A 12,056-nucleotide genomic window follows, 5' to 3' on the forward strand; every position below is an offset into this window, starting at 1 on the left:
GGAGTAAGGATAGGCTATTTTTGAAGAAAGATTTTACTTGTAATCTTCATTGAATATTTTATATAAAGGAACTGGAATCTTGATGACATTATCAAACTAGGTCTTTTGTTATTGTTTTGATCAAGAGACCCCTATCAGCCGGAATTATTAATTGTATGTTTAAAAAACCTTTGTCCCTGTTAGTTTTCCATTCTCTCTTGCTTGCTCTCTCTCACACACACACACACACACACACACACCTCAGACTGGGTAAAGACAACATTATTTGGTCATAAAACCCAAACAACAGTTGTGGTCATTTGCATATCGAGCTGGGAAGTGAGCTCTGATCACAAGTGGCTACAGGAGCCGCAGTCAGGACACAGTTTAATACCAGGTGTGAACAGACCGACTCAGAGCTGTCCACTCATCATCACATCTCTCAGGACGGATGTAAATAGCAGGTCTGAACATGGCCTTAGTAGTTCAAAGATTTTCAAAAGCTTTTCCAGCACTGCATTTCTGTCATAGTGGCATCAGTGGTTTTGGCGGCGTCTGTATGTTATTACCGTATGCAATTTATAAAGGACTGCACATTGTGTCAGCACCTTTACAGCATCCCTAAATCTTTTCTTCTCAGGCATTAGGCTGCCTTACAACATACATAATTCTCACCCAATTAGCAGCTAGTCGTAGCACCTCCTTTTGAGTAACAACTGCCGTTCCCTCAGCGCTCCCCTCGCTTTTAAATCCCCCCGCTCCTCCTCAGCCTCAGCTGGTGGTGACATGTACTCCCTTATGGTTTACAACATGGGAGGAGGGAAGGATAGAGTGGGGGTCTCGGTTAAGACAGGGTTTGGCATCATTTTGAGGCTTGTTAGAGTGATGGGGTCTTTGCAATTGGGTGTCGAGCCCCCTGGTTAAGCTCTGCTACCCTCTGTGAAGCCAGCTCTGAGCCAACAATAGCAGCAGTGCCCCAGATATAGAAGCCAGGCCTTTGACAAGTCATCGAAATTCAACCTTATGCAGAGACGCTGTGTCTCTGTGAATAAATAAATTAGACTCTCAACCAAAGCCGCCCCCTTGCTGACCCAAACCTATCGTTTATTGTATATAAACGGTTTATTCACAATAAATCATCGTCTTTTTGTGAAAATGTCCTCTTATCCATTTAACTCTCCTCTCTCTTTAATCAAGCTTTGTAGTCTGACTCATTTATCTATTCTTTCCTTGAGAAATTCTAGTTTTGTTTTCGCTTCATGACCGGCAAATGAGTTAGATTTAGGTTGCATGGCCCAATAATACAGCTGAGTTTCTATACACAACTCCAGCAGGTACAGTCAAATTTAAAATGCAGTGTTTGTAGCGAACATTTTGTCTATTATTCAGGTGATGGATGATGTCTTCAAGATGAAGATTTGCACTACGTCACTGATGGGGCTGCTGGTGTGACAGGTGGCGTAAGAGTACCCAACGATAAGTGTTACATATGCCTGTAGGAGATATTGGATGTTTGACATGAGGTTCATGGATCTCATACAGCATGTACAGTCTGTCAAGGTGTTGCTTCGACTGCTTATCTGTGTTTTAAAAGGGAAAGAATAGATGCAGGTTAGCAGTATCAGTCTGGCTGTTCTGAAGACACCTCAGAACTTGCCCCCATGTGTCTGCTCACATGCTGAGGTTAAAGCTGCAGCTATCAATTATCTCTATCAACAGTAAATTGGAAGGATGTGGTCATTCTCAGGGAAGAACCCATAAAATGTTGGTGCGGATTAGGATCACGAGGCAGATCCAGGATTAATTTGACACTTTCTTTTATATTGTGGAATTTAGCTCATGCTTTCATAAGAAGGAGCCTACAGCAACCTCAACAATAGCATCTCTGGTAATGAGAAGGTATAAAAACATAAAGTAAAGTGAAGGCTCTACAGCATAATGGAAGTCAAAGTATTCCTAAAACAGAACAAATAGAAATACATACACACATGTAAATGAATTTGTATAATTACAAAACACAGTGCAGCATCTACATGTATTTTAACGTGGTTACCAATTTCACAAGAAACAATTCGGTTCCTGGTATTTTCCATTGTGTGTGTATTTGTAGAGTGTTGCTATTGATCAGTGCTACTGTTCTCTGACTGTGTGTTTTTTATTCTTCCAGCTGGAGATGGAGAAACTGCAGCTTCAGAGTCTGGAGCAGGAACACCGCAAGCTGACTGCGCAGCTCAAGGATGAACGTGAGAAGAACAAGCACATTGTCATGATGTTAGTGCGAGAGTGCAAGCAGCTTGCCACCCGGGTGGTCGAGGAGTCGCAGCGCTTTGACGAGCTCCAGGCTCGCCTGGACGAGGAGAGTCGCACCTCTGGCCGACTGCAGGAGGAACTGAGCACCGAGAGGCAGCATAGCCAACAGATGGAAGCCAAGATGGAGAAACAGCTGTCAGAGTTCGACACAGAGAGGGAACAGCTCCGTGCCAGGCTGGGCCGCGAAGAGGCCGAGAGCCAGAGTCTGCGGCAGGAGGTGGAGCAGCTCAGGACTGAACGGGGCGAAGGGAAGGATGCTGCTGTTGCCCAGCCTGCTGCTGCCACCAGCCCACCACCCAAACCTAAAGCTCTGATGTCTGTTTCCGTAGCCACAGAGCCCATCAGCTCTCGAACAGCGTCCTGCCAAACGGACCTTCCCCCCACTGAGGTTGAGGGTCCTAAGAAGACCCCCCTCACTATACCCGTCAAACCAACCCCTGCCAACTATGTGGGCCTGAGCCTTCCAAAGACATCTGGCCGGGGAATCGTCCACAGCAGCTCAGGAGGACTGGCACAGACAGAGAACGGCTCAGAGGGCCAAGCCCCCCATGGTATACCCAGCGGGGTCAGTCCCCGTGTCCAGGCGGCCCGCTACAAGTTCCAGGAACAAGACCAAAACGGCACGGCGTCCCAGAGTCCACCAGCCCGTGACCTCTCCCCCACCAACCGTGACAACTTTGCCGCCAAGCAGCAAGCACGTCATACAGTCACGCAAGTTCTCTCGCGCTTCACCAGCCCTCCAGCAGGAGGTGCTGGATCCCTGCGTCCAGGCCTGCCCCACTCAGCCTCAGAGGGAGGTCCTTTTCCCGGTCGCCTGAGCCACCCTATCGGCCTCAAGTCGCCAACGGTGGCCAGGATCGACCGGGGAAACCCTCCCCCTATACCTCCCAAAAAGCCAGGGCTCTCCCAGACCCCCTCTCCTCCTCATCCACCCATCAAGGTGGTGGGAGACAGCAGCCGATCCCCTGGGGCTGGATTAAAACCAGCTACACCCCAGCTGCCGCCCAAACCCGCCCTGGACCTGGTCCCAGCCCTGACGGCCTCTCAGGTGGGTGCCTGCCCCTCTCCAGGGCCTGGCCGGAGCCCTCAGCGGCAGACGGCAGCAGCATGTGCAGAGTGCCCCCCCGTCATCAGCCCTGCCACCACTGTCAGTAGCCCCTCCTCCATAAACCCCCCTTCCATCTCCTCCTCCATTAGTGCTTCATCCTCCCGTAGCCCCCGTGCCTCAGCAGGCAGCCCACTGGCAACAGCATCAGGTAAAGGGGCTCCTCTCTGCTCCCTCTCCCTCCAGTTCTCCCCACTGCCTCTACTCTATAACTGTCTTTCCACAGCGCTAGCATAGCTTAGCATAGTGATCAGGTCACAGGGAAAGTAGTCTACCCACAGGAATGCAATGCAGAATAGCACACGGGTCAAATCATTTTTACGTAAGGTCCGATGTCTCGGGCTGCATTCTTTCTCTCTACTCATCTCTCTTTCCCTGCCCTTAATATGTCCTCCCTCTGGGCAACCTTCGTCTCCCATGTTGTCACGTTAGCCATGTCGGTTGTCAGTATCAGCAGTGGACATTGACAACATGACGCTTACATGTGTGATATGTCGCAGCAGTAGGAGCATGTCAGGATGATTTTGAGATAAACCAGACCTTCCCCTCACGTACGCTCTAATGGGTCTGTAGGATTCCTACCAGTAACCCCTGTCCTCTCTGAAGCTGATGCCAGAGGCTGTTCTCTCCTTCCCTCACCCTTTACCATCCTCCAGTAGCATGCCATATCCTCTCTTCCACTTCCTGCACGCTCCCTGATTTTGCTACTATTCACCTGTCTCACTGAGTGTCTGTCCAATCTGCTTCCTGTTCCATCAACACCTCAAAGCTGTATGTGATTGAGTCATATTGATATAAATGTTAGCATTAATATTTTACCTTGTCATGTGTTTGCAGTGATTTGCTTGGATGGATTGTGCCGTATAATTACAGAATAATGCCAGTTTATTACAACTTTTGTATTAATGCCAAGGTATTATTGGTCTCAGATAGAAAACGCTGTTCATTATTTTCAAAACTTTTTTTGCAAGTTGAGATCAGGGAGGTGACATCAGTCAGTCATCAATTAATTGTAAATGTCACATTTTGCAAAAGTACATGTGTATTACTCAACTAGAAGTACACATACTTGTGTAAAGAGCAGCAAAATCAAAAAGGATAATTCCCCTCAAATGTCTTTTGAATGGATAAATGAGCTTCTTTTGAAAACGTAAGGAGTAGAAAGTACAGATATTTGTTTAAATGTAAGAAGTAAAAGTGAAAATCGTCATAAAAAAAAATAAAGTAAAGTACAGATACCTGAAATCTAAAAGTAGAGTAATAAAGTAAATGTACTTTGTTTCTTTCCACCTAATATTGCAGTTTACAACATAATCTCAGTTAAATCTGAACATAATTACCTAATGTAGTTTATTTCCTGTTGTGTCAGATTTGGCCACTGTCAGTGTTACCTCCAAATAATTGGCTTTTGTCTGACAGCGTATGTTTCAGCTTTGTTTCGCCCAATCTGACCTTTTTATTTTTACCTCTTTTGTGTTAAGAGTCAATAGTATCTGAAAGAAATGGAGAAACTTTAAAAACCAAAACAAATTGTAATAAACTGGAATTATCCTTAAACTTACCTGTAAAACATGCAAAATTTGTTTGCCCTGTAGAAATTCCTGTTCTTTACAGGCAGATGTGTCCTGATTTGACAATCTGTTTTTATAGCTAAGTTTGCCAAATTGAACTAAACTCCAGATCAGCTGTATGTCGCTGTTGGACTAAAATAATGAGATTGTGGTTCCAGCACACTGCTTCTTAGAACAAAAATGTGATAACAGCAGTGTTGCAAACTCTTAATTCCATTACATCTGATTGTAGCATCTCTCCCACTTTTCAATCTGATAAAGAACAAATCTGAAGCACTTTGGGGAAACTCTGCTGCTTCCCAGATGTATTTATCACAATTATAAGCCAGGCCACAGTCTCACTTGTCAGCAGTCAAAAAAAGTTATGTAGCCTTGGCACTTTTTCCAATTCCACTCTGTCTGAGTGGGCGGTGGTGGGGTAACCGTAAGAACTTCCATAACCAGGTCCCTTAGATCTTCTGCTGCACGTCTTCTCTGCTCTCGGTTGTATCGCTTTTATTCAGTCCATCAAACAAATGTGTGCACTGAAATTCTCTGTTCTGTCTTTTTCTAACAAATGTTTATCCCCCATAGTTTAGAACAACATAAATCCATGGTGAATAGCAGCTAATTTAGTATGATGCCTTTAAGTAAAGCTTAATATGTGTGGTTAATAGCTTTATCAAATGTTGTTGGTTTTAGTCATTTTTTTTTTCTTATTATTCACTTCATCTCTTTGTGCGTTTGTTGTGCTTGCTTATTGAGAATAGTGCTTTATATTAATGTGTGTATTTGTCCACGCTGTGAATAATGTTTGTATGTGGAAGATGAATGTGATCAATCATCCGGTTAATAATGTGAGTCTTTTATCAAGGCTTCAGCTTGTGGATTCATTTACAGGCATATCAGATACTTCATGAGCAACACCTAAAATCCTTCAATTCAAGATGTGTTTCCAGGACAGAGAAAAAAACAAGCAAATTCTAAAGTTGAAAAGATTACAGATATGATATGATACCACAGGCGGCAATGTAGATGAGAAAAGGGTAAAAAAAAAGAAGGTTTTAATGGAACACACTAAGAAAGTTCACATCTCACTCATTACCCCCACGCTACATAGAGCAGGAGAATGTTATATCAGTGTCTGTCTGTCATAATTATTATTTACATATACAAACACACCACAATTAAATGAGATTATTGAAAACAAAAAAATCACTACATATAATCCCACAAGGAAGATAAATCGATTGAATATTCCTTTTGTGTACTTTTTGGATATCTGAGATATGCAGATCTGAGGAGTTAAGTATTGATAATGCAAAAGCAAGAGACATTATTTTTAATATCGAAACCAGTCATCAAAAATAATACTGAATACATCCGTTTCCTCTTATTCAGTCTAACGTATTTGGCATCGTCGAAACTTCACAACCTCAACCAGAATACAAGGGTCTGAACAATGTTTGTTGCACACCAACAGGTTAATAGAACCACTGCTGTTTATGGTTCAACTCTTAACATCTTGTTCTCACCTGCTGTTAAGACAAAAGAGACTGTATGAATGGTTCTGAAGTGTGTTCTCCTTCCCTTCCAACCGTCCACCTTTCTTTAAACCTTTACTCTTCCACTCTCAGCACTTCTAGTCACCTTCTCTTCCTCCATCAACTCCGCCTCCTCCTAGTTTAACCTGTGCTGCTCCTGCTCCTCCTTCCCCCTGCAGGCTGGTGTCCCTCCGTAGTCTCCTCTTTAAGTGGCGGTGGGCCTGCTGCCCTGGACGGCGGGCACCCCCTGCTCCTCCAAGCTGCTTCCCAGGGAAATGTCACTTTATTGTCAATGCTGCTTAACCAACCAGACCTGACCACCACCAATACCACTACCACCTCCACCAACATCACCTCTACCACCACCATGGAGAACAAGCCCAATCATCCTGACCAAGACCACCACCTCTACCACAACTACAACCAAACCTCTGCCTTGTTTGCTGCTGCTCAGAACGGACACACAGGTAACTGGCCTTTAATTCTTCAGCTTTCAAGACACAAACAAGATGTTGCTGCGGGTTGTCTTAAGGTACTGTACCTCTGAAGACAGTGAGGTCATGTAGAGGCCTCTGTAAAGTTGACTCTCCAGGATTTAAAAGGTCGCACTTACAATTAACAAGGTAAGCTCACTTTTTTGGGAGTGTGTGATATTATCTTTACTACTTTTCCTTTTAGGGTTGATGTTGGCAGGAGTCAATCCAGTGTTGGTTTAGAGGCTGGGAAGTTTACTAGTCAATCTTAAAGCCAGTTTATACCTCTTTTAAACCAAAACTAGTGGATAAACCCAGGTTTTTTGAATCACAGTTAAACCAGATTTACTTGTGTCCCATTTCCAGTATAGGAGTTGGCCTTTCTGTCGTTTGTTTCCGATGTGTCATGTTCGACGTCACAAACACCCGAAACTGAGAAGTCCTCTCACATTGCTGTTTTGCCAAATTAGCACATTCAACCGGGTGTCACATTTCCATCACTGTCGATTGGAACCGGAGCCGATACAAACCTCTCAACTGCAGAATTATTTGACACCGGAGTGAATGCCGATTGTGTCTTTTCCCATTGCAGACTAAAGCCAGATGTTAGTGGTTGTTATTGTTTTTCTTAACCAGTGAAAAAGAAATAAACAACCGTGAACCATTCACACCCAAAGGTTATCTACATCTCCAAATTAAGCCTACCCTAATCTGCATGTTTTTGGACTATGTGTGGAAGCTGGAGTACCTGGAGAGAAATCCACAAACACGTGCAGACAACAACTCCATAACCTTTTAAAACCTTTTTCTCTGAGGGGACATGGTTGTATGTTTAATGTAGATTTCTGAATTGTAATTCTAAAAGGAGAAGGGATTTGAAACTACAACAAAACGCTTTAAATCATCAAACAAATAGTTAAAACCGGTGACTCGTGGCTTTGTGAGTTAAAAAAGTTCCTCTCAACAGTCTAATTCAAATACAACTGCTCTGCAATGAACCCCACTGATGTTTATAAATGTTTAAGTTATCAGCTGTCTGTTACTTTCTGCTAAGTCAGCATTCAGGAAATAGTGTTGTTGCCATGGTTATATATATAAACTGCATTGACATATATCAGTTCCTGAACAGTTGACATCTTGGAATTATATTGAGCTGTCATGAATTGATAACATGGCTCCAACTGGAGCTGAGATGATTAATATCGGAAGCATAAATAAAATATATATTTTTGATGTTTAATGGATTTGATTCATTTTTAGTTGAACAACATACATCACTTAATTCACAACACAGAGTCCTACCCACACATGTTAAAGCAGAGGTTGGCCCACTGGGAACAGAAAGGCTGTGGTTTAGGTCAGTTGTGGGCTAGTTGATTGATTTTCAAAAGTTAGTGCTCAAAGAAAACCCCAGAGGCTTGTGTTGATTATTATCGATTGATAAACCGAAGGTGATACACTTCAATGCAAACAAAGGCTTCAAACAGGATCGATTGTCCAGAGATGCTTGGCTGATATGCATGAAGAAAATAATATGTGATGAATTCCTTCCAGCATCATAAGAAACCACCATAATATCTATTGTAAAGTCAAGCTGTAAATACTGAGGTATGCAGTGTGTTTATATTCAGACTCACAGTTACCTGCACACAGCAAGGCTTTAAAATAAACTAGTAGGGTGCTCTGATAGTGCATACCTCCACTGAGAATAATGTCCTATTTTGCCAAGTCAAAGCAGTTTTTGCACTTCTCATAATAACATAACAGATCTCTAATTTTGTGTTATGATCTGTTGCTGCATCGTGTAGGGCCCATACAGTTTGAACCATCCACCAAGACAGCCAGACCTCATAGATTTAGCTGTAGTTGTGCGTGTACCCACAATTGCATACAATGCAGCTCTCTCTAATACAAGAACTATGTGGGAGGAAGTTCACTGAATCGGTCACCTACTTATTTTCACCACAGCTAATGATCTCAGTAGAAATGTGGCATGACATCATTGGCTCTAAATGAAACGACAGTTTTTTGCTTTTGTTGGCTTTTTGTGAGTTGAAAATGAAACGCCACTGCTCACTTGATGTCAGTTTGAATAAACCCTCTCGCAGCTTGATGTTCACAGTTTATGCTTCAGTGAGGAACAGTCGGTCAAAGCGGTCAAGCGTCTACTATATCTGCATGTAAAATCATTAGGTTAAATGTTCAGACTGACGCGGCAAAGTAAACATGGGGTGACCTTGCAGATGAATTAGGGGAAACATTATATCAGATAATATAAACAGCACAAGCAGAGAAAGTAAAGGATTTGCATAGTTTAGAGAGAAATAAATAAAACCCCCGCTGCTAAGATATCCTTTCTGTACTTGGTTCAGCAATTTTCTCACACTATTCCTGCAGATGCATTTTTTGTTTTGTGAGATTTTGAGTCACACACAGCAGGTTGAAGATCTTTCTAGTCACATATATAAAGTGTCTGCTCCAAAAACTCCTTTTTCTCAAAGAAGTTCATGTTGGATGTTAGGTTCTGATTTTCATCATTGTCCTGCTGCTGACGACAGATCATTTTTTTAGTTTCACTCTCTTGATTTACCTGTGACATGCTTTGATGCATAGTGAAATCTGGTCTTCCCTCAGTCTGTGCAGTAGAATTTAATTTGTATAAGGCCACAACATACATTATCTGAAGGCTGTTTGCAAAGTAAGGTCGAGACCTAACTATATTTTAGAGAAACCCAACAGTTTCGACAATGAGCAAACTTTTGGTGTCTGGGGAGAAAGAACTCCGTCATTGACTGGAAGAAATTTCTTGAACCAAACAGAAGGTCTGCAAATCGACAACTGTTAAGCACAATCTGTACAAATGCTAAACAGTTGTCAAATACTTAGTAGGGCGTAGTATACGTACAGAGTAACTTTTGCCCATGTCACAATTGCTGCATTTACCTCCACTGAGGGAGTTATGTTTTCATCTGAGTTTGTTGGCTGTGGAATGGTTCAGGGAAGAACCCATACAATGTTGGATCCAAGAGTTTTATTTTTATCACTTTAACATTGTTATGATTGGGGATTTGCAAAATTTTCATAGATTTCAAAGAATCATTCATGGTTCTGGATGAAATAAGTAATGTCCCTTTTAGTTTAGAGGATTGCTAAATAGAAGTGTTTACATTTGCATGCAGATCCAAACAAAGATTTGACTCCATTACTTTAAATGTGGTTCTGTAAGGGGACCGTTGGTGAGAGACAGGCACTCTACTAAGAGAAATTCTAGTTATTTACTTAAGCCCAAGAAATAAAAAGTATTGCGTGAATAGTGGAAGAAATGCCCCTAATTAAACATCGATTTGCTGTTGGGGTTGTATTTATCCCATTTCACTTAACAAATATGTAATATTCCTACGGATGCCCAATCTTAGAGATTGAGATGCAGTGAGAGGACAAAGATGCTGACAAACACTCTACATGTGCTTTAATTGCACAAGCTGCGGGTGATCCCATTATGCTGGTTGCCATTAAATGAGATGGACTGTCGTGTCAGGGCTGTGTCACCTCAGTACGAATCTCAACAGCAAGCTTGTTCAGCTCCCACGCCCACACAAACGCACACACGCGACACCCACATCTGTGTCTTCAAATCGCACAGTCAAAATAATGAATGCATGTCACACACACACGCGCACACTCTGCAGGTCAATCACAGTTGTTCCCTGCTGAGATGTTTAGTAACACTGTCAGTCAAGGAGTGTTGATCCATGAACAAGACTAATGCAGCTGAAGGACAGCCGTACTAAATGCTTATAGGTGGGCACACACACACACGCTCACGTCCTCCCCCATCAATAATTCACTGTCCGTGAGCCAGAGTTTCTCGCCTCATCTGATCCGATTGTTTGAACCGTGTTCACCACAGGAACAATACGTGTGAATAATGGAAAACATAGCATAGCACAAACCTTCCCCTCATGAGAGAGTAATGTATTTACCTCATCAAAGAGAGAATACCAAGCTGCTCCTGCTCACTATAGATTCACTGTTTCTCTAATGGGCCTCAGCTGCTGTACGGTTATTGTGTTGTATTCATACACAGAATCTGTGACACATATTTGTTGTACCTGTGCACTGGTGTTACCTCTGTTAAACTGCTTTTCGATGTTCAGGTCTCTTTTATATCGCTATCTGAAAGATGAATGAAAGGGTGCGTTTCAGTTGTAGTGGAGAGTACAATTTCAACAACTTGGTCTTTATAACAAGGATTAAAGACCCCCTCTGGGGCCAAGACTCATGGGAAATGTGGTGGTGGAAGGCTCAGACAGTTAGTGTTGATTTATCTTGCTTTAAAGTGAAGGTCTGAAATGTTGCCATTCATTTCGTACGGTGGTATGTTTCATGATTTTGGAAAGAAAAACCCATAACAACAATTTGAGTGGATGAAGGGAGTGGAAAAGAAGATCTCCATAAAGAAATTCAGGTCAATTTTCAACAATGAGCATAAGTTACCATGTAATTCATGAAAAGTTTACTTTTAGAAAGTAACTTAGTACTATCACTCCCATATCCATTACACCTTCTATAGTAGCCATGGCAATGAGATGAACTGGTTGCTGTGCTCTTCAATGTGTGTTTGTGGCCATTTACGTTATGGTTTTAGACTCACAGATTTTCATTCATGTTTCATTTTGTAACAACAGCAGGCTGCTTCTTTGTCGTCTGACTTCTCCCTCTGTCGTTTCTCATTCAGAGTGTGTGAAGCTGCTGCTGTTTTCGGGATTGCCTGCTGATTTATCGGATGAAAATGGATTCACATCTTTACACTTTGCCGCTGCCCACGGCCACAGCAGGTGAGCTCATACCCTCGGACGGCACACACACACACACACACACACACACACACACACACACACACACACACACACACACATGCCATAGTAATGATTTAAGCTGTATCTATACTAATATTTTTTCAGAACTAGCAGTCTCCATCCAGTGTTTTAGTACCACCTGATATTGTATCTATGATTACCATAATAATGCATGTCCATGCTAACACACCTGAAAACACATATCATGTGATCATTGTCGACACTGCAAGTGTGCC

General features: G+C 42.6%; 1 protein-coding gene across 1 annotated transcript in view; it reads left to right on the forward strand.

The window, feature by feature from the left end:
- Positions 1-12,056, forward strand: part of cttnbp2 (cortactin binding protein 2) — an 82,302-nt gene that overhangs the window by 42,063 nt on the left and 28,183 nt on the right. The window contains exons 4-6 of the mRNA XM_062390040.1: positions 2,147-3,545; positions 6,668-6,955; positions 11,700-11,799. Coding sequence (XP_062246024.1) covers positions 2,147-3,545; positions 6,668-6,955; positions 11,700-11,799 — 1,787 coding nt within the window. The remainder of the gene's footprint in view (positions 1-2,146; positions 3,546-6,667; positions 6,956-11,699; positions 11,800-12,056) is intronic.

This window comes from Platichthys flesus, chromosome 6 (genome assembly GCF_949316205.1).
Source record: "Platichthys flesus chromosome 6, fPlaFle2.1, whole genome shotgun sequence".
Lineage (NCBI taxonomy): Eukaryota > Metazoa > Chordata > Actinopteri > Pleuronectiformes > Pleuronectidae > Platichthys > Platichthys flesus.